General features: G+C 47.2%; 1 protein-coding gene across 8 annotated transcripts in view; it reads left to right on the top strand.

Annotated features, from left to right (window-relative positions):
• Positions 1-23678, top strand: part of ARHGEF15 (Rho guanine nucleotide exchange factor 15) — a 592319-nt gene that overhangs the window by 502660 nt on the left and 65981 nt on the right. For all 8 annotated transcript variants that reach the window (XM_069646189.1, XM_069646186.1, XM_069646177.1 and 5 more), the window contains 5 exons: positions 5440-5506; positions 7816-7868; positions 12271-12524; positions 13301-13461; positions 22437-22589. In XM_069646189.1, the coding sequence (XP_069502290.1) occupies positions 5440-5506; positions 7816-7868; positions 12271-12524; positions 13301-13461; positions 22437-22589 (688 nt within the window). The remainder of the gene's footprint in view (positions 1-5439; positions 5507-7815; positions 7869-12270; positions 12525-13300; positions 13462-22436; positions 22590-23678) is intronic.

Here is a 23678-nt window from a genome sequence, read left to right as displayed (position 1 = left end):
TTTTAAAACACTGGCACATATTGGAAAATGATTGCACCATGACGAGTACAATTTGGCATGGGGTAGGCAAAGGGCAAAAATTGCTCTTGGACAAAAAAAGATAGATTTTCACTGCATTATTGCAACAGGGCAAAGTTTGCCCTAGTGCTAATACGGAATGGTATTAGCACTAGGGCAAACCTTGCCCAGGTGAAAAAACGCATCCAAAATGTATCTTTCTTGCGCTATATAAATAAACTATCATATCATATCACTAGGGCAATTTTTTTCCCCAGGTGCTTATACAATGTCGAGGTGCATTTGTCATAGTGCAATCATTTTCTAATATATCCTAGTGTTTTTAAAAATAGGGCAAACGTTGCCCTAGTGCTAATACCTGCACCAGTGCAAAGTTTCTGTAATTTGTCCCCAGATCTAGTAACCTGCTTTTCAACCAGCTTTCGGAAGTCTGTGCACTGGAGACTGCATACATAACTGCCAAAGCCTTGCATATTGGTGCAGCTGTCCAAATTGATATATATATATGTCCTGCAATGTACAGACATCTCTTTATTAGGGTGAATGTTGTGACCAATCAAAACAGAAGAGTCCATTATTCCCTTAAAAGGTTTTTTACTGATCACTATAGGACCTGTTTAAGATTTTAAATTGTGGACATTATGATGTCCCCATAATGCTCTGGGCTTTTATGCAAATCGCCGAGGATTTGGTTCTATGAAGAGATATTGTATTGTGCAACCTGGCTGGGGCCCTGCCCCTCCGAATAGGTGACAGTTCCGCTAGTCCATTTTTCCATTTCCAGCACTGAAGACAGCAGGATCAGAGGCTCAAACCCCCTGTGAATATGACCGAGGTGATGGATGCTGCAGAGTAGGCCCAGGAATCGTGGATGCAGTGGTCAGGTTAGGTGTAGGAATCCGGTCTCGGTAGGGGACTGCTTCCGTTTAGAGTCCCAGGAAGGTAGTAAGTCCAGAACAGTAGGAGCCACGTCATTGAAGGACCCCCTTTAAAAAAAAGCACAAAAAGGTGGACACAGCAGCGAGGAAGTGCTACGGTAGAGACAGCAGGAACTGCAGTTGCAGCAACTGCAGGCATCCTGGCAGTGCTGGAAATGGAAAACCTTTATTGGGGAACCGTCGCGTCTTAGGAGGGGCGCGGCCGAGGGGCGTTACACAACACATTGTGTATATATAGAACCCAATCCTGGCGAGTTGCATAAAAGCAAGGAGCAGAATGGGAACAACATAATGTCCACAAGTTTAAATGTTAAACATGTCTTATAGTGATTCATTAAGAAAAGCTTTTAAGCGAATAAGGGACTCTTCTGTTTTGATTGGTCACAATATTCACCCTAATAAAGAGATGTCTTTAAAATGCAGGACATATGTCCCAGTTTCAACAGCTGCAAACCTATATGTGAGGCCTTGGCAGTTTCTGTATGCAGGCTCCAGTACTGCGTGTTTTGAAGACTCGGCACAAAAACGGAGTCTTCTGAAAGCGGTCTGCTCGATGGGGCACAGGATCTGTGAGAGTCGTGTCTGGGACCCTCCTGGGACTAGAGGACGGAGCAGCGCCCTTGGCAAGACATTTCTTGCCAGAGCGACGCTGCGTCTTGTTCCGGCCCATTTCCTGCGCTGCATCCTGGGCAAGACGCCCCACGCTCGAGGAAGGCGTTTGGCAGAGCAGCGCAGGGTATTCAGGATCCTCCCACCAAGAAGACTCGGAAATCAGGAGCACCAGCGACTGTGGGCATAGAGGTTCCACAAAGGAATGCCAGAGCGAAGATTAGGATGAGCTTGAGGCCAGATTTCCCAGTATGCAGCAGGAAAGCTATACTCTCAGGAGGAACAGGAGTATACCTGCCTAACTTCCGGGTTTACGGGGATTAACGCTGCGAGGCGCGTGCTTTGGTTCCCTGGCGGCTGCGCTCTGCGCCACAATATCCGGATCATGGAAAGCAGATGCACAAGACGTATGCCATCAAAAGCAGTGGGCAGAGGAGGGCATCGGAGGACCAGGACCCCACCACCTGAAATATGCATTGCTGCCTCTTCCTCCAGGCACACCATGACCACCCCCTCACCCGGAGCCTTCAAGGGATGTGGCCCTATTCAAACATTTAGTGACCCTACCCGTCTGCCCCCCCCATGCAGTGAATGAGAAGCGCACCACAGTCAGACAGTCGCACGTTCAGTGGCCTCACTCGGGAGACCTGCTGGCCCTGCCACATTGCTCGCTCCTTCTACAACCTCACTGACGCCCGCTTGTTCACTAGCCACACCAATGTGTATATTTATAATGTTTACTTTAACACTTCCCAGGCCCTTCAAAGTGTCAAAGCGCTATCCAGTGTGGGCCAATATTACAAATTCTGCGGACACCTCCGCAACAATCGGACCCGATGAGGGTAAAAAAATCAATTTCTCTTATGAATCTACAGGAACATACAGTTGGTTATAAAGTTTAAAAATACATCTGGTCCTCGGGCCATATTGACGTGCGGTTTGTGTTTAAAAATAAAAATAAAAAAATTTGCCGAAAGAGGGGCACAAATCCCTGTTTTCCGGCTCACAGATTCCATGAATCGGCTCCTGAATGCGCCCGCTTGCTGCGCCTTCTCCCGCTACACAAGCTCGGGGGAGCCCTTGAAAGACTCCCCGAGCTGGCGTGGCAGAGGCTAATGGCGCCCTGGAGGGCGCGGCGCCCCAGGCAGTCGCCCGGCTGCCACAAACCCCCCCCCCCCCCCCCGGCCCCCCCCAAAGGCCGGGGCTGCCTCCAACTGGTCACGCCAAACTGGGCCGTCAAAAAGGGTCTTGCGGCCAAACGTCTGCTCCAAAATGTCCAGCTCCGCGTATTGTGACTTCGGTGAAGAGCAGAGCTAGCGGGAGAACGGATCTCTGAGTGACCCAGCAGTGGGCGCCATCTTGTGGTTGTGAACCGCTTTCATTCTTTAAGCTTTCTATCCGAAATGCCTCTGTGGCATTATGTTGCTAATACCAGAAATCGTGTTTCCTCCAAACAGTCATTCATACAAATCGAAATGCATTGTAAGTCCATAAAATGGTTTCATGCTACGTTGTCTATCCCACTCGCCTACCTATTGTTACCAAGAACCTTCTTTTGGAAAAGAGAAAAAAAACCTTTTTTTGCAATACAACTTTTCAAATAAACATTTCTGTAATACAATTTTCCGAATGATTTCAATCTTAAATTAAAGTAAGATATATTAACATTATAGTGAAGAATAAAATATAAAACATTTAGAATAGAAACAATTGCGATTATTCATTTGAAATGCAACAATATAAAAGATCCGTACATTCTAATCGAATTAATGAACAACCATAAAAAAGTGGACATTATAATAATTGTTTTAGTTGACCTGGGTCTTCACCTCAATACATCCATCTCCAAACCTACAACCATGTTTGTGTGTAACTCGGGTGCATCAGATCGTGCAGTATCCTAGATCTTCAATATTTGGCATCTCATCTTGGCGTGATCTTTTCAACTTGTAACCTCACTTGTGTCAATATACGCTTGTTGGAAAGATCTTATTATCAAGTTATTCTATCTCTTTTTTTCTCCCATCTGCCTGAGATTCGACTTGGAAGGTGAATCTTCTAGTTGTATCCTCTCCAGAAGTCTTATGATTGCCAGATTCAGACAGGTGTGCTGTGCGCGCTGCATCTTTTCCCATACTTTGTCGTTATCTAAATTATCATTCCCAAAATATCGGTGAAAATATTTTTCTTTTTTTATCAGCGCCTCACATTCTACCCTTACATAGTCTCAAGGACTGTGGTTTTTTTTTTTTTGTTTTGTTGCAGTATCTCTAGGTTCCATTTTTGTCTCGCTTTTGGTCCCATACTGCTCACTTTGCTGTGGTGGGCCATAGATCTGAGCGAAACCTCATAATTCTGTTTTGCTATTTTAAGTCTGGATGTTTTAAACAGTATTTGGGTGTCACATTTCGTTTTTTCTGTCTCATGGTATCCTGTTTTATATATAGGTATTTTTCGCCTTCAGATATTGTTTTTATCCAATCCAATGACTAGATTTTGCTTTAGTAGGGTTATTTATTACAATTCACCTTCTGGCGGTCCTGATCTTGGACAAGGCCACCTTCTGAAGTGTGTTTGGCCGTCCCAGAATTAATATTAGGGACATTTATTTTTCTTCCCATAAATGGGCTCTGCAAGTATGTAAAGGCTACATATTTGCCAGGCTTGCCCGAGCACACGCTCCCTTGCATATGCAACGCTAGGTGATCCATTCTCTTTCTCGCGATAGTCCATGTTCAGCGGACTAGCCACGCCCACACTAATACCAGTATTTCCCCACGTGCCTCACTCTTCCACTGCACTCTTTCTCTCCTTGGCATCAGACCAGGGCCTAGCTTCCCCGGCCGGGGCATGGGCAAGGATTGTCCTTTTGAAACTGCTAGGGTGGTGATTTGGTGCTGTATAGTAACATAGCATAACATATCGTTTCTTCTTTGTCTTAAAATAACGGGCAATTCTTAAATGGTATGAAGTAAAGTGTGTTTTTCATTTTCCCGAAAATGAAAAGGACCGATTGGAAAAGACCGCTCTGAGAACGCTCAGAGCAGTCTTTCTAAATCTTAACTGTCACGCCCCTGCCGCACACGAGTGTGTGCGGGGGCTGCCAGGCTGGCCGAGAGGGGCAGGGGAAGACTGGTTTCAGAGAAGTGTGTGTGTGTGAAAGGGGACAGTGTGGTGGGGAGGGAGCTGGCAAGGAGTGTCTGGGTGCATTTCGGGGTGAGGAGGGTGGCTGGGGAAAAGGTGTGTCTGAGTGTGGGATTGGGGTGGGGCAGAGGAGAAGGTGGATTTGGGTGTGAAAACCCCGATTTCAAAAGGGGGTATTGATGTATTTTGAATATTAAAGACTGCACAAAATCGGGTGAAAAAAAATCGTCTTTTTTGGGTGCGACCTTTTAATATTCGAGATAATTGCATAGAATCTCTTCAATATCGGACGTGGGATGGGATTTGTCCCAGCCCTAGCTTTTGGATTTACAAGGGCCAGTCACCTTGCACGGGGAAAACATGAAGGTGATGGGAATCCTTATTTTGGCAGTAGAACTACGCAGTGCATGCACAACCCCCCCCCCCAATTATCCAGCGGAGCTTCGGGCCTGAACTTTATTGCAGTGAGAAATATAGACTCGGGCAGCCTGTGTGCCCACAAGGCCCTGGGGAGTAATGTTGATACTATAGTTTACAGCATTACATGACCATTGTTTCTCCTTGTAAGCACTGCAGCAATAGATGTTCTCACCAGATGTAGTGTTTAACACACGCTCATGGCTTGTGCCAGCGTGGCATTGTGTTTTTTGTCGGCTTTTAGATGCGTATGTATCAGTATTTTTAAAGAGCATATCATTTATGATAACCGCAATATATATATATTTTTTAGGAGACTATGAAGTCCAGGCGAGAGACAAGGCAAGGGTGTGTTTTGATGGAGTACCAGCGACGGACAGGTCTGTATGTTCCTCATTTCCCAGCTGTGCAACCTTATTGCGTTTCCCCCATCTGGACAATAGGCCAGGAGTGATGCAAAGACGCACACGTCCCTTGCACATTCTAACTGATGCAAATCAAACTCAATATGTGTAGCCCTGCACTGACACTCTGGCAGCCAAGAGCATACACACCTGAAACCGAAATAAAGAGCATACAGGCACATAACATGCAACCTCACAAGAAAAGCCATATTCATTATAGCGCATTGACCTCCGATCATACGCTCTAGCGGCGCGGACTTGTGCTGCAGTTTAGGAGGCCATTAATGGCGATCTTATCAATGCAGTGAGCTGGACTCCCCACGGTATTGTTGCACTCTTGGGGTAGCCTTGCAGTAATCAAGAAGTACACATGCAGTACTCCACCCCTAGTCTAGCTCCTGGCAAGGCAGCAGGTGCAACGGACCCATTCTGCCGTCACCACTCGTCACAGCAGGCAATGACTGGGTAAATAAAACCCTGCAACACAGTGTTACACGGTGCCCGCTCATCACAGTACCTTACAGACGAGGCACATTGGTCCATGTGCCAGCCCTGCAACTGCCGACAACCTTGAGTCCTAGGGACATCGGGACAAAATGACTGCATGGTAGCGCATGGTGCATCGGGGACACATAAAGGTGTGACACTGTGGCTCCAGATCAAAGATTCCACATGATCAAGCGTTCCACTCTTGTTTTCCCGAGATGAGGGGACCACTTCCAGAATAACGCATCTAGAACGCCCCAAGAGCAGACCCAGCAGTGGCCTTCGGAGGTGATTACATTTCATGACACCAATCATTAGGCTCCAAGACAGCACAGAGCAGTGGGCTCCTGTAGTGCCGCCATGGATGAGGTTTTACCCACAGCTGGAGAGCGCTGCAGAGCACGCTGCAACTTGACCTAGAAAGGTAATATATGAGCCTGTGCACGCGGCTGCACTCGTTGGGGACCTCCAGAAAACATGCAGGGCACTTTTACAGCAATAAATGGTCGTGCACTAGTCGGGCTCCTAAGGTCAAGGGTCAGGTAAATAGCCCTTCTCAGGCACTCTATGTTCTTTCATTGCCAGTCATTTCTACGACTGGCTTTTAAACGAGTAGAACATTATGAAAAATGTCATTGAATTTGTTTTTGGAGGGGTTACCTATTTTTACATATTCCCTAACTCCCCCCCCCCCCCCCACTCCTTATCTGCCCTTTCCCGCCCCCCTAAACATTTTGGTGACTTTTTTCGTAATTCTGTACACGTTTAAAAGCCAGTCGTAGAAATTAACGGCGATGGAAAGAGCTATATCCTTTGCTCCATGTCCGTCACTGAGCAGTGTCATGGGGGGGGGGGGGGAACCACAACTCCCTGAAGTGGGAGCCAAACAGAGTTTGATGTGCTGGATAGGGGAGGTGGACACTCATTTTAGCTGCCCCGATCGCTGCTGCAAGATCCACTCGGGTAAGTATACATAGGTTAGTGTTCAGTTTGCCGTAAATAGTTGAGCTACTGGTAAGCTGGTTCAGGCCGAGCATAAGCAGCGAAGACTCGCCCCATCCAGCTGCCACTCACCGAACATTCACACAAAGTGTATTCCAGGTTACATGGCTCGTGCAACATCACACACAGGTGAGCAAGATTATCCGGCAGCTCCCTCTTCACACCCAAAGCAGGAATCCCACAGGCTCCACTTGTGTTGTGAATACAGGGCCCACTTAAGCCAGTGCCTGGATTTTCTGCATGTTTTCTGAATACAACACTCCTCGCCCCTCTTACGCACACTCCTTGTCGTTGCTGCATACGAGTTCCCATCTTGCGCTATAAGTTGGCATCAGAGTCAACGCTGACTTTGTAGATAATATGGACTACATTCAAATTGATTGGATCCCTTTTCTGTGCACGAAAAGGTACAGGTTTGAGAAGTTTCCCATTCTGTCTGCAGGTGGATACAGAAAAGAAAATAGGAAGGTGTTGGCACTCCATTCAGTTCAATCAGAAGGCAACCATGTATGTGCTATTGTGTGCGCAATTTTCTGTTTCTTGGGCTAAGTTGCTGAAGAGGACAAGTGCTATTATTTGGGATTCTCCAGGATATGTGGGAGTCCGTGCGTAACATTTGCACTCGCCTCTAGCCATAGGCTAGTGATAATTGACTCTTGTCGAGTAAGAAATGGGTGCAGTGTTTACGTGCAGAATTGAAGTGGCGAGTCAGGTTTTATGACTGGCTAGTTGCTTGCAACAAGACGTTTTCGCCCCAGTTGGTGTAATAGTGAACACCTGTATCTGCTCTCTTACAGCACGGCCATCACGTCACCAAAATCCATTGATTGGGAGTCCCGCCTACAGGACGGTAAGCATTAAAATGTGTATAGTAGAATTTCCGATTGGCAGTGCTTATTTCGGGGGAATAAGAGGGGTGGGGGGCTGGACCTGGGAGGAGTAAGCAGACATGCACGACATGGATAACTAGTCAGTTTCAGTAGCCCTCCATGTTGAGGCTCACCAGACTGTTCACCTTCAATAGAGCCCATAGTTAAGTCACAGTCGGAGATAAAGCCCAGCTGTGGTGTTTGTTGGGGGGCGAGCCCTCCATTTGCAGTGATTATTCGTCCTTTGAGCCACTGAGGAGGCCAGACCCAGATACCAAATGTTCTGTTCTCTGTTCTCCACAGCCTTTAAAATAAATAAATAGCCTGATTGCATTACTGGGCAACTGTGATATTTTGTTATGTTCTGTTAAGTACACTTCTAAAGTGCAACGTACACCCGTAGGCATCTTGGCGCTACAAACTATTCAGGCCCAGGGCAGCAGACAGAGTGGACAAATCTAAAACGGATGGGTCTATAATAGCTGGTGAAATGATAGATAAGTAGTCACAGCCCGCAGAACAAGGGGAGGGAGTTCCAGGCTTTCGCAACAGCCCCACAGAAGGCTCGTCCCCCTACACGAGGGGGCTTTACAGAAGGGATCCGAATTGCCAAAGATGATTGGGAGCGCAGTGCCCTAGCAGGAATATAGGGACAGAATTTAGCCTGAATGTATTCAGCTCCAATTTTATAGAACACTCTGTGCGCAATACATAGAGACTTGAATAGAACATGTTTCTCTACCAGGAGCCAGTGTAATTGGTGTAGGAGTGAGGTCCTACGAGAGCCAAATGGAGGATGAAGAATCACAGTGGCAGCCATGTTTTTTGTGACAAATGAAGGCAGTGAAGCAGATAAGTTGGCTGTGCCAGGTAGAGGGAATTGCAGTAGTCAATACTACTAGGAACCAGTGAGAAGACAGCTGGGGCATGAAAGCAGGAGGGAATAAAAGGAAGAACCTTGCAAATAGTCTGCAGATTTAAGTGACCAGATTGACAAACAGTGGAGACTTGATCCTTTATCGACGGAGAAGCTGCGAATTTTACACCTAGATCCTTCAACACCGCAACTGTAGAAGGTCAAGGCCCAAGCGTGGAAGGCCAGAAATCAGGGGTCCAGTAGAGGGAAGGATTAGAACATCCTACAACCAGCACTTGTTTTCTAAGCATTAAGCTTCAGCCAATTGTCCGCCATCCAATCCCCCCACAGAATCAAGGCAGTTCCTCCGTTGTCTCAGAAGATCGATCAAGCTGCAAGATAATTTGCCTGTCGTCGTCGTAGGAATAGCACATGAAGCCATGGGAGAGAATGAGTCTGATAAGTGGCTGAATATAAATGTAAAACAGAATGGGTGATGGAGCAGAGCCTTGAAGGACCCCGTAGACTAAAGCCATATCTTTAGAGTAGAAAGTTGATAGAAAGATCGACTGGGACAGACCCTCCAAAAAGGAGGAAACCCACGCAAGTACCTGTCCAGAGAGTCCAGCACAGGATAGATGGGTGATCAGGGTGGGGTGGTCAACAGTATCAAAGGCGGCTGACGGGTCTAATCAAATAAGTGCCCCCACTCCACCCTGGTTGACGAGGCGTGTCCGATCATCCGTTTCTGATACAAGTAGGGATTCCGTATCCCTACCAGGAGGAAAGCCGGATTGAAACGGATTGTAGAAATTAGAAGACTCTACAAAGGAACTAAACAGGGGGGGGTGATCAAAGATTACATCAATTTCATAAGGAATTGCAGAAGTGAAATTGGGCTAAAGTTAGATGGTACAGAGGGATCCAATTGTGGTTTCTTTAGGAGCAGGATCACAAGGGCACGCTTCAGCTCCTCCGTGATAATTCCCGCTGCAAACAAGTAGTTGACTACAGCTGTGATCCAGGGGGCGATCTGGGTGGAGATGTTCTTAAGCCTGGCCCAAGGGATAGGGTCGAGGAGTGAGGCATATTTTAATTTATTTATAGCTTCAGAAACATCCTGAACAGTAAAAGAAAAGAAGGTGGACCATCCTGTGTGAGGGTTACAAGCGAGGGCAGGCAGAAGACGAAGGCCTGGCGGGGCAGTAGAATTAGCTAGATCTACAGCAAACAGTTGTTTAGGTTGATTAATTGCACCCTCAATACTAAGGCGAAAAAAGTTTGTTCTGACATGTTCTGTGCCTATATGTGTTCTGTGAGTAGGATGCGGGCAAACATCCATTCCTCAATGAGTCTTGCAAGATGTCTCTTCTCAGGAGTGGTCAGTTGGAACGAAATAGGCTTCCAAGTAGTGAAAGAGTTCTCACTGGGTGGACGCTGCAGGTGTGTATATTTGAATTTGGCTTTTGTATAGCACAAACCTAGCTAGTAGCAACATAGTGCTGTATGGATAGTTGGTTGTGGTTGCCGAGTGACTTATTAGAGGAGTCCACTAATCCGACACACACTCTGGACAAGCCTTGAAAGAGCCAGCCCACGCCGAGCCAAGTTAACACAGTAACGCATGGGATCAATGCTCTCATTAATGTGTCCCCTCTTAAAGGCATGATATGAGTCATTTACGTGCGTGATCTCAATATCGCCTGGCCTAGTAGGATCGTTGTCCGTCTTCCCGCCCTTGCCTCGTCGTGCCTTGAAACACTTGTGTATAGGCATGTTATAAATGTCATATCATGTAACACGCCTGTACACAACTGTTTCTAGGCGTGACAAGACAAGGTGGGAGACACAGGGAGGACGAAAAAAATTATCTTACTAGGCCTTGTGTCCTTCAGATTGTGCAAAGTGGGGAATGCCAGGAGGGGGGGGAGTGGATTAAGAGAAGTTCGGTCAAGGCAGCAATTGCTCTGCGCAAGTGCAGCTAGGGGAGCCAGCTAAGGAAGTGCAAAAAAGGGGGCGGGCAGCCTGTAGTGTTACAGAAACGGCCCCTAAGTGCGCGCAGGCCCATAGGAAGTGCAGGTGCTTGCCGGTCGTGGAGGAAACCTGGTGCCCTTTGAGTTCAGAGGGTAGCCAGGCAACCAGCTAGCGCGGCAAACCGTGGTCCGCAAGGGAGTGCGAGAGAAAGCAGAAACGAAAAGGAAGGTCTTGAGATGCTTCAGAACTCGAGATGGTCCTTCTCGAGATTGAGAGGGTCAAGGAGGCCATTCCAGAAGCATCTGGCCGTCAGAGTTGGAGGTAGCTCTGAGCGAAGGGCTCGAGAAGGAAGATGTTTAGGAAGAGGGGGTTGGATGTAGTGTGGGCCCCGGCACCAGACAGCCTTGTGGACAATGCATAGGGTCTTGAACTTGATCCCTGCAACCACCGGGAGCTAGTGGAGAGATTTCAGGGCTAGAGAGAGATGGTCCCTGTGCTTGAGGCCAAGGACAATTCTCGCAGTCCTGTTCTGGATTAGTTGCAGAGGGCGGAGAGTAGAGGAAGACAGATTGAGATGAGATGAAGGCTGTTGCAGTAGTCCGGCCTAGAGAGAACCAGGGCTCTGGAGACGTTGAGCTTCTGGGGGAAAGTGAGAAAAGGAAGAATAGCTCTGAGGAGGTGCAGCTAACAGTGGGAATTCTTCAAGAGTTCTGTGATGTGATGGGACAAGGAGAGAGTAGGAGAGAGTAGAGTTCAAGATGGCCCCAAGGTTTTTTGCCTCACAGGAAGGCGCAGGGAGAGGGCCCAAGCACGGGGGCCAGAGGGAAAGCGGGAGCAGGGATTCCAATGAGGAGGATCTCCGTTTTGCTGGCATTGAGGCAGAGATCGTTGCAGGCGCATCATTGCTGAATCGTGGATAGACAGTCTGGAATGAGCGAGAGAGGAGAGGAGAAGAGGCTGAGGGGAGCCTAAAGTAGAGCCGAGTGTCTTCCGCATAACACTGAAAGTTAGAGCAGAAGGTAGAGATGAGGTGGGCCAAAGGCATGCATTTTACAAAACACCCCCGGCTGAGCGTAGACCTCCTGCATCATAATGTAAGTTGGTAAGGCTATGAAGCACCTGGGATTGTTATTCATGAGCCGTGGTGGTGGTGCTGGCCTGGGTTGTGGTGCATCGGCACGTTTGCATTAAAGTCTGCTGGAGTTGTCAGGAGGTCAGGATGTGGGTAATTTGCAGAGGTGTACGTCTCTCCAATGTTGAAGTAGCACAGGTGGAAGAGATAAGGATTAAGATGCACTCACGGGTTCCTACTTGGGTCAGTAAACTGACCTATCAGTGCTACAGATCAGAATTGTGGTTGGGTTGATTGGTTATGCTGGATACAGGTGTATTTTGCAGGTCATCTCTCACCATATCCACCTGTTAGGGTTCCAAGTGTTGGCCGAAACAAAGCTTTTAGATGGCCCCTGTCTGCTCATTTGTATCTTTGGAAATTCTCTGATCTGGTCCTTTTTTCTTTGTCGTTTTTTTTGGGGCGGGTTTCCCACCACCAGAGCCGTTGTATCAAACATATCGCCAGACGGTCATTCGCAAGGAGATAAAGCGCCAGGCAGTGCCGCGCAACTGCAGCATAACTAGCTTTGACGTCAACACCGAGAGCTCCCCCACTTCCTCAGAGTATGGCGGAAACTCACCCAGGAGTCGACGGTCGATCACCCCTCAGAACACCCTGTGGCAGGAGCTGCCGGCCGTCCGTGAAAGCGGCATCCTGGAGAAAATGAGCATGGACGAGCGCAAGATGCAAGAGGTAAGGAAGTCGATAAGACCTTTGGTGTAAGACCAGAATCTGCAGTCTCGGGTTGAAAGCATAGGCTAGGACAAACTTTGTTAGTCATTGCTGGGGGTGTTGGAAGAATCTTGTAAGCGTAGGTGTCAAATGAACTAAGTTCTTGTGGTTTCAAGGTAACACATTGCTCTTTCCAGAGGGTTGTAGCTCCATGGTATTCAAACGTATTCATACCGTGCGCTCCCGCGTCCCCCTAGAGTAAAAAATAGCTTTTTGGCCCCTGCTGAGGGCTTGCCCCCTCTAGGGGTGCCCAAAGGATGTCTGAGGGTTTGGGGTGGCTTGTCTCTTTAACAATATAAGCAGATTTTTGGCAGCTTATATTTTCTATTCAAAGCAGTCCCTTTCATCCTTTCTTTTATATGAAAAAGTTATCTTGATCCCTTTTCAAAGAGACAGAGCCCCCCTGGACATCCTTCTGGCCCCTCTAAGGTGGCCAACCATCCAGTTTGAAGTCCACGGTGTAGCTGGATAGTTGGAATTTTTGGTCAAGTGCACACATTAAAGTAATAAAATTGAAGTTGAAGCAGGAGACACTAATAGCAGAATTTTAGAACCTAAAACCAGGTGATGGAAATCTGACAATTTCTGGGGGGGTGATGCTGCTTTACTATGCCACCCCACGCCAAAGCACCAATCGGCACATGGAGACAGTAAAAGCAATGCTTCTCCTCCTTAGCATCCCCTGTAGACCTGCCTGCATCCCACCTAATTCCCTTTGTTGTCGCTCCTCCTTGCAGAGCATGTTTGAAGTCCTCACCTCTGAGGCCTCCTACCGGCGCTCCCTGTCTGTCCTCACCGAGCACTTCATGGAGTCACGGGAACTGGATGACACCATCATCATACGGGAGAAGAAGATCCTCTTCTCCAACATCCTCAAGGTCAAGGAGGTCAGCGAAAGGTCAGACCAGGGCTGTGGGAATTGCATTGGCTAGGCAAGGGCTGTTGATTTGGTTTCTTTTTCACTTGGCATGTCAGCCCATCTCCTGTTCTATCTGTCTATGATGTCATCGATGAGGCATTTCACATCTGCCCTCTCTGGGGCCGTAGATTGAAGTGTTAAAATGTTTGTTTCATTTTAGGAATTGAGGTCTGCGAATAGTAATGTATCAACTAATTATAGGGTAGGGGGCAGCGTTGTTGAGTTGTGCTAAAAGTGACCCTCGACTCTAAAAATGAATTGCAATTTGGAATGCACCTTCTGCTTCACAATTAAAATTGCATTGTGGGCCGGGTTGCGGCTCCGAGCCAGCGAGTGAAGTTGCTACAGCTTGTTAACAAGTATGCACTGATCCGTTTGTATAGGCCGGTGTGGGTGCATCTGGGGGCTCACGCCTTCTAATTTACTCAGCATCCAATGTCCATTAAGCATCATCAAAGAAAGCATTACATTCTTGACCACACCTTTAACAGACCTCTTAAAGGCTTCACTTTTCCTAGGACAGGTACCTCCTGCTTTATAAGATCCAACATTACATTAGAACAAACTTGCATCCAGCCATCGTGGGAATTGGAATCCAAGCGCCAGTATTCCGTTTTTCAGGAAAATCCTGTAAAGACTACAACTCCAGAAATGCAGTGAACCAATCTAAGCACTCCACGATATCCAATCAGGGTTTAGAGGATCCTTGGGACCCAATTTCCCCTCTTTCATGTGAGAAAATATTGATCAACATGGGACCGGGTGAAGGGATAGCTTGGTGGCAAAACACACGCCCTAATCCGGTTGGATGCTGGAGGAATCTTGAATTAAGTGTGATTATAAATTGCCAAATAAAAAGGGGTCATTAGGGGGGTCCGGATTAATTACATCGGTCTGCTGCCTGTAAAATTGTAGGAATTTATAAAGCGCTAAGGCCCAAAAGCATCTAGGCGCGAGAGAAGACAAAAAAAATGGAAGGCCACCCAACAGAAAAGTCGCAGAGCGTTGTACCATGAGGCTCAAAATAAATGGAGAATCTTACGGAAACTAAGAAGATCCGAAAAGTGCTGAATGGGGAGGGAATTCCACAGTGAGGGTGCGAGGACAGAGAAAGACCAACTCCCAGCTCGAAACGCTGTGGAATCTGGGGACCGTCAACAAGTTGGCGGGAACATATCTGGTCAGCTTTGCTTCCAAATATTCGACTCCAGTATTGTGAATTTCGCGATGAACAATACAGAGAACCTTGAATTTAATGCAGTTCTTAATTGATGGCGGTCTTGTAGCTCCCAGAACCACGCACATTGCGAAATTCTGTAAAAACTGCAAGTGTTGCATCAAAAAATCAGGTTCACCGAGAGATTTCATTGCAGTGGTCCAGGGAACCCATGATTGATGCAGTCACCAGCCTGGGCCGAAGTTCCAAAGGACGAAAAGTCAGAATTTTTAACTTGAGGAAACCAGAACTGTGTACTGTCGAGATTTGAGCTCCGATTTCCCCCCTCCGAACCAGATGACTACAATTTAATGCCCAGACTCTTAACTGAGTCGCAGGGTTTGGGGCAGGGTCCCGAGAAGTATGGCCTGAAGTCCAGAATGTGTTGGGGGTGTCCGAACCAGCCACAACAATCTCCTTTTATTTCACCATTTAGCCTCAACCAGTTCTTTGTCATCCAGTTGCCAATTTCAGAAACAGTTTTGCAATTTAGATGGGGAGTCTGACATAGGCGAGTTCCAACGAAAAAGCAACTCGGTGTCATCCGCGTAGATGTAAAGCGCACCCCGTGTTTTTATTTTTTATTAAAATGAATCCGTTTTTACAAACTCTTTTGATTTATATTTAAACAAATATATTTATGCAAAAGGTTTGTTTTCCTCATATCTGATATCTTAATAATTATCAATTTCTATATATGGTTCAATGATGTTCTCAGGTTTTCATCAGTTCCTGAGAGGATCGGAGCACATCTCTCATTTTGAGCCAAGGTAAGTTTTGAGGTAGTCGGCATATCTCTGAATAATTTTCGTTTTTCTGCCAGTCCAGTCCAGTTTATGATGATGCGCTGTAATGATTACACAGTATCCAGTTGTGCACAAAACCGACAGTGCTGGGACGATAAGGGAATTTTTCTTGACTTAGTTAGCACTTCACGGGCCGGAAGCAGATTTAATCAGAATCTGAGAAATATATCTGATATGTCGGTCTGGAAAAATCATCAGATATTGCAGCAAACAATCTATCAAGTTCAGAATTGATATTCAATGGTATGTCATCTTCCGTTTGATCGAGTTGATCCAGTCGTTGTACATGATGCGCTTTTTTGGCTTGTTGTGGACGATGTATAAGCATATTCCTACGGGTATCCGCTAGCTGTAGTTTCATCTCTGCTGCCTGCTGCAAAATGTGTAATGCCGTGTTGGCTATAGATGTAAAAGCGGACCCCATGTTCAAAGATGAGAACTGCCACAGGTTGAAGATAAAGGTTAAATCAAAGCGGAGACCGAGAGTAACCCTGGGGGAACCCACAAGAAAAAGCCACAGGGTCTGATTTGAAGTGGGAACTATGACACTGGTTATATGAATGAGGATGAAAACTATTTCTCTGGAACCTCGGAGAAGCCTACATTTTCAAGATGATGGCGAAGATGGCTGTTGTCAATCGTGTCAAAAGCCACGGAGAGGTCAAGGAGAATCAAAACCCTCCCCTGTCTGCAGTTCTGCGGCAAGGCATGTCAAGCCATGGCTTTGTTTTCCTCCTTCCTTAAAGAAAACACCCAGGCTCAAGGTCTGTAAATAACATCCTGCCCCAAACTCGCAACACCTTGTGAGAGTCCCTGGCTGTTCATCCCTTATTCTTTGGCTATTTACCAACTGTATGATGCCACTTGCTTCCATTATCATAGCGCTGCCCATCTCCTTCCAACATCCACTTGCGGCTCACAAATATGCTTCGATTTCTGTTAACCCAGATGAACACATCTACCTGCCTAGCAATCGTCCAGTATTTGGCGAAGGACAGTGACCTTTGCCTAAATGCCGCCAATAGAGAAATGTAATCTTCTTAGGTGTGGAAATAACTGTTCCTATTCCATTTCCATGGACTAGGAGGCTTTGAGCCTATCCTCAGATGGTACTTGAAGCAGAGCACCGTAGGGGGGTGATATACTCTGAGCTAGAAGACACGTTTCTAACTTCCTATGTAGCAAGATTGACCCCGGCAGGGCTCTCCTTTCTATGCTTCATTCCTGCAATAGCCTCTGTTTGGCTCCATCAAAGAAACTGACTTACAAACTCACTCCAATTGCTCCAGAGTAAAGTCATAAGAATAGCCCTTGTGTCATTGTTTCACTTTTGGGCACATGACTGGCTCTCTGTTGAAAAGCCTCTTTTGTAGCACATTGGGAGGTCCAGGCCCTTGTTAAAGCCAACGCGGTCTTGGTGAACTACGCCGATGACACTAAGATAATCTGTGAAAGTCCCCAAACCCTGGCCGCCTCCTGCCTTTCTGAAATCCACCACTGGATGACTGCTAACCACCTGCTCCTCAATCTTGCTAAAACCGAAATCCTGGTCTGCGTTAAAACCTCACTATGCCCCGCCCTCGCACCCCTGCCTGTGGCATTCAACTCAGTAAAGAACCTGGGATGCCCCTTGGACTCGGATCAAACACTCTCACCACTGTATCCAGATCATGTCGTTTCCACCTCCGCATCTTCAGACGAATCTTCCCTTCTCTCTCCACACCGAGTCTTGGCTATCATCAGGCCTTTAAATGGCATTGGGCTCTGCCGCTGGTGCCACCACGCCACAGCAGCCGTGACAGAACATTAACCTGCCGGCACCGCTATGATCAGAGACTGCTGTGACTGACAGAAGTGCCAGCAACAGCGTCGCACAAACTGCAACTTCTTGCGGGTCACCAGAGGAAGTTGCTGCAGTTTGTGCGGCGCTTTTGCCAATCATAGCTTCAGGAAGTGCCAGCCGCCCACAGCATCCCCAAACTGAAACGTCCTCTCCCGACCCCTTGGAAGGCTTACAAATCTTGCAGGGGTCACGAGAGGAAGTTGCATCCCCTGGCAGCATTACTCACCTGCTGCACGGAGTCGGTGCCACTGACTGCGCCTGCAGTTGTTAGTACAATTCATGTTGCTCTTCTATACAAATGCGCGCACAGAGTAAGGATTAGAACAAATGGAAGTTTAGTTCAAGCAATGTTTGTTTTGCTCTGCAAACACAGATTAGGTTACCTGGATTTGGAGGAGGGGAGGGTGTTTTAATAATAAACAAATCAAGCGGCCTTCAATAGAACACAGGCGGCTCGGAGGACACGCCCCAAGAGTGCTGGAAAGAACGGCTCGGACTGCCGTCCAGGCAAAGTATGCACAAACTCTTTGAGCGGGATGTAGAAATGGAATTCCCGCGATAGAGCGCCACGCAGTCCGGGATTAAAAAGCAAGGCCGGCCGGTGCTTGAAGGCGCTCTGGCGCGGGCGCCCGGGTCGCTGCTGCCGCTGCACGCGTTGCCTGCAGGTTCATCATGAACCCGCTGCGATGTTGCCTTGTTCTGATGCTCTGGGCCTGCTGGGAAGCGAGGAGAGGCCCTTTACGCGAGAGAGAAACAATGGGAAAGTTATATCCCACCCCTCACCTTCAAAGGGCGGCAATAAGGTGACTGGAGGCTCCCGGATCACAGAAAATGCCCCATTTCATCGCCTCGGGTTTGCATGGTTTGCGATGCTGCCTTTCTCAACAATAACAGCGTTTTCGTCCTCACGTTCAGGCTAGTGCTCTGAGAGGATGTATATAGCTGGAAAAAACGTACGAATCCGCGTCGCCTCCGAAAAGCAAACCTGTTCTGTCTGAGAGAGTGCAACAGTGACTTGTGGCCTGGCACGAGCCATTCCCTCCAGAATTGACAAGTACGACACTCGCGCAGAAGTATAGGAGTGCGTTTCTGCGCCCACATAAACGGAAACCGGCGAATTCCGAGACTGCGCATGAATTGGTCTGAAATGAAGTTCAAGTAAACCTCTTAGCGATGGACGATTTAAAAGATAAAAACGGACTAGCCGACATAGAAATATGTTGGGTGGTGGGTGGGCTTTGGCCCGAAATACTGAATTGGCATTCCCCTCCAGACCCGCGGCTGGTACGCTTGTTGCCCAGTCAGGTCAAGCCTACCTCCGTAATGTACTCTGCCATGATCTCCCCACTGAAAGAGAACATATGAGCACGTTACTTAAGCATGCTTTTGAGAAAGATCTCATGTTGTCCCATGTCGGCTGTGAGTAGTTCATCCCTCTGTTTAGATGTGCTGTTGGGTGCTACTAAGCGCCACCTTTATGCCAACATTATTGTATTGTAGTTTAGCGAGGATGGTAGGAACAACACACAGCTTGTGGGTGTTTAGCAATTTACCCACCCATTGACTGCCCATGGCCACGCTGATCCCTATGACCAGGGCTTTAAGTGGGCCCAGGCTAGCTTGGGCCAGGCCCCGGCAGTCTCTGAGATGGGCTCCCGAAGCCAGGGCCCTGCTGGGGCTCACCCCGACTAGCCCCAGAAACGCCGACCTCTCGGGCAGCTGTTTAGCCAAGTGCTGCAGTTAAATGGCTGCCAGCAGGTGTCGGCATTTCGGATTACAAAAAAAGAAAGGCATCTTTTCTTTTTTCTAATCCGAAATGCTGATACCTGAAGTCATCCTTGCAACTGAGCAGCGCTTCAACTAAACCTGCTGTTTGATGTCTCTTTATTCAGAAACAGGGGGAGGGCTGGGTTGGCTAGCCTCTCCTTTTGTTTCAGAGTAAAGGGCTAACATGCAGCAGGAAGCCCATTAACTGTGCTTGGTTGAGGATCTTCCACTGCGTGTTGGCTATTTACTCAGAAACAGGAGGAGAGGCTGCCCAACCCTGGCTTCGTCTTGTTTCGGGATCAGGCAGCACATTGCATTCAAGGGGCCATGTGGTTAAAGGGTTGCATAGGAGGGTCAGTGACCTCTGCAGGCAATTCTTTAACCAGAGCTCCTTGAATAAAAGGGTTGGAGGGCGTGGCCAAGCACTTGCGAGGCCATGCCCACTAACGAGAACTACCCCCGCAATTTTCCACCCCACTTAAAGCACAGGCTATTGTCCTCTCCTGCTTAGACTACGCCAATTCCCTTTATATGGGCGCCCCTGCCTATTGGCTCAGAGCTCCAACGGATCCAAAACTCTGCAGCCAGGCTCCTCTCTGCCCTCTAACTCAGAGAACACATCACTCCTGCCCTTAGAATGCTCCACTGGCTACCTGTCAGCCGGCCGGTGACTTTAAAGGACATGTGCATTACCCAGTGGCGTTGCTGAGGGGGGGGCAGGGCCCCCCTGTGAAACCCTGTGCCCCCCCACGTGCACCCCCTACAAGACGAACAGTGACCATGTTCTCCCCTTACTTTTGTCTGTGCCCCCCTACTTTTGTCTTTGGCCCCCTGTGTCCCTCCTAAATTTGATTCCTGGCGACGCCACTGGCATTACCCACTATGCCCTCCAAAAGACAGGCCCTGAATTCCTCTAACACAAGCTTGCACGCTACCAACCCATAAGAAACCTTAGCTCTGGCTTTGCTCTACTCCTTGTGATCCCCCTTCAATTCCACCAGAATTGGAGGGTCCTCCTTCTCCATCCAAGCTCCCACCCTCTGAAACTCTCTTCCACTCCTCATCTGGCACGATGAGGACCACCTTTCCTTCAGGAAGGCCCTCAAAACCCGGTTATTCCCTCCAGCAACCTGATGAATTTTCCCCATTTCACGCTCCTTCTCATGACACCCAGGGCTCGACATTGTCAGTGCTTATATTTTCCAGTGCTAGGTAATGTACAATTTCAGAGCAGACCGGACAAACTGACTCCACAGCCACGTCAAAAGCAAAGCACCAACTGGGAATCGTACACAAATGTCAACCTGGGAATTGCGACTGCCAAAAAGGCTGACTTTCATTTTTTTGGGCATTTTTGGTTGTCGCAATAATCGCATAGATGCCACCAACTAAGGTACGTAGTTATGCACCACTTTGGTGGACACCAGCCGCTGGCATGGCCGCCCACTCTCACAAATGCACCCATCCACATGCCTGACCCTTATGGGTAGCTCACTGGGGCTTGGCCATGCCTCCTATACAGAGGCATACTAACCCTTCTGACAATCTCCCCATACCTTGCACTTCAGTCCCCCGAGGGCGTTACTTCGACTCCAAACTGCCACAAGCGCATTGAGGCCATACTAATGGGATCAAAGCACAATATAAATGATGAACTACTACTAAATACCTGCCAGCATGTAACCATGATTGCCATCATACAGGAACATTCAGGCACATGTGTTCAGATGTTGGCTCTGTTTCTTTGTTTCTATAGCCATACATAAGCGCTTCCAAAAGTTAATGAGATGGCATGATGCATGAAATGGTGGTAATTAATAACAGACCGGAGACCAGGAAAGACATACAGAAGTCAAGCAACGTCTGATGCTTTAGAAAACAGACTGGTCATCCCTCACCCGAACCGTTAAAACAAGTGAGGCTGCTCAGTTTACAAATTCACAAAGATTTACAAGATCGAAGTCCAGGTGATCAGTGCTAGCTGCCTGAAGGGCCATGGCAGAGGCGCTCTGAAGCACTCCAACACGCAAGACGGCTCTGTGGTGGAAGGATGTTGGCAGTCCTACGTCTTCAATTTAAGAACAATCTTCCACTCTCGGAAACTGCAGGAGAACAAAATAAATGTTATGGGCCGAAATGACTCGCTGTGAATTTATCTGGCCGCTTGAGCATTCCAATTTGGAATAGGTTACTTGTACTGTGAATGGCTGTTGCGCCCCTGTCTTGTGCCATGCTCCTTTCCTGCTTGTGACAATCCCCGCTCTGTCCCCGTTTTGAAGTTGACCCATTGCAAATCCTAAAAACTGTGGAAAAAATGACCTCCTATGTTTGGCCAACAACACTCTTTGGGATGCGGGGGGATGTAAGCTTGCTGTCCCCATACAATTGGGATGAGTACCTTTTGGAGGTATATATCTGCTTGCATTGCTAGGTGATCACCAATACTTTGATTTCCCTGTTTCTAGAAGTAATGCTTGATCATTGCATTGTGATCAAAATCTGTCATATTTCCTTCCAAAACCGAATTGTACTTGACATCATCTTTGCCCTCTTTCTCACTGCATTGTGTAACCAAAAGTCCAGGGCTCCTTTGGGGCTCTTGTATTCCAATTGCTTTTGTGGGTGCTCCTGCATATAGACCAAGGTGGCATGCACATAGCGCAGTCCTGTCCACGCCGTCCACGTAAGAGAGGTGGCCCGTGGAATAAGGCGTTGGTCCACGTACCGTCCATTGGTGAAATGGTTGAAGGTCTGCACTCCAAACTGGTTATTAGCCTTCTCACAAGGTTCATGTTTCTTTTCTCCAAAGTTTAGCTTTATTAGCTGGGGCTCCATAGGTTAGTTTCCTGCCTGGGGACTCTACTGGGACCCCAACACTCCGATCAACAGTCATTTCCATTCCTAATTATGGACTGGTGCACTGAGCAAGAAACAAATTTGTGTTTGGCAATATTGGTGGCCACTCCTGCTACCCTTACGTCTTACATGCCACTTGTTACTGCCGTGCATGAACCACCACCATCCAGTAAGATAGCTGAATGTGTTCAGCACACGTGGCAGAGACAATAACTTGCAATTCATAGATCTGAATCGAAACCGAGGTAACTCAACTGGTCACCCGAATCGAAACCGAGGTAACTCAACTGGTCACCCAAATCGAAACCGAGGTAACTCAACTGGTCACCCGAATCGAAACCGAGGTAACTCAACTGGTCACCCTTCTTGAATTGATGAAATTAGCTTCATTCTATAGAACTCCTGTTCAATTTTTCCCACTGAACGACTGCTTTTTGTAACTGGGACCTGTGTCTCTCCCACTCAGATTTCTCAAGGACCTAGAGGAGCGGGTGGATGAGAGCTTGTACATCACGGACATCTGCGACATCATTTACGAGCACGCCCAGCAGAGCTTCCTGGTGTACATTGACTATGTCCGGAATCAGGTGTACCAAGAGAAAACCTACAGTTCCCTTATGTGAGTATAATCCCAGGACCCACATCCTGTCCCCCACAAAAGCATGGCAAATATCACGGCACAAGAAATGAATACAAATGTGGACGGTTCTACTCCGTGAGAAATATCATACAATTATCCCATGATTATCAAATGGGTCCAATAAAAGTCCACCGCTATCAAATAATCTGTTTTAGATTTGCAAGCCATGCAAAGTCCACCATGTAGTCATTTATGTAAATTGACAACCCTGTAGAGTTATTTTATCACTTACGGTGGATGGCACTCGATGTATTTATTTAAGGACACCGCAAATCCTATCCATGTGCAGGTCGTTTCTGTTAATTTTTTAAAATATATTCTAGTGTTGGTTTAAAAGCTATTATTTCATCATAGTTTCAATACTTGGTGCAGGGTGCGCGTTACAGATCAGTACAGGCTTTTTTAATTTCCCCTTATAACAGGTTTTACAGTTTTCCAGTTTGTCACCCATGTACAAGATGTTAAGCTAATATGTTCCCACATTTCATTTCAATAATTTCCTTTTTAGCCAATACTATTCAAACTCGTAACTTAAGAACACACATGTGCACGCAGGTATGTGTAGATGCTAAAAGTCAACATCCCGCTTTGATTTTCATAGTGTTGGGCAATTTGGTACCAAGCTTTCCAGTTTTGGAGCCTGGTCCAGAACATATCTGTGCAAAATGTCATACAGAAGCTTCAAAAGTTATTAGAAATAAAATGTATGCAAAGTCACAGGACCTTAGGTTTCACCCTAACTATACCATAAACTAACGTTGCCCTATAATTTACATCAAATTAATTTGAACAGTTATCCTCATGGTAACAATGCTGATGGAAAAAAGTAAAGCGTGGTCATTGATGAATGGGGCTGTATCACTGTTATAATTGACTCCATAGGACAAAGAAGGTGGACTTTTTTAAACCTCTTATACTTTGGACCAGTCATTGATATATGCGTTAGGATTAATCCCAATTCTCCATATATAATCGAGAGCCCCTATGTATGCATTTCAGCGGCCAAGAAGCTAGAAACCCTGTCCTTTATCGTCATCGGGACAAAACCAATGCTTGCTAGATTTATAG

The sequence above is a fragment of the Ambystoma mexicanum genome, chromosome 1p (assembly GCF_040938575.1).
Source record: "Ambystoma mexicanum isolate Mex_15411 chromosome 1p, UKY_AmexF1_1, whole genome shotgun sequence".
Classification (NCBI taxonomy): domain Eukaryota; kingdom Metazoa; phylum Chordata; class Amphibia; order Caudata; family Ambystomatidae; genus Ambystoma; species Ambystoma mexicanum.
The sequence above is the reverse complement of the archived record's forward strand: the minus strand, read 5'-3'. Positions and strand labels throughout refer to the sequence as shown.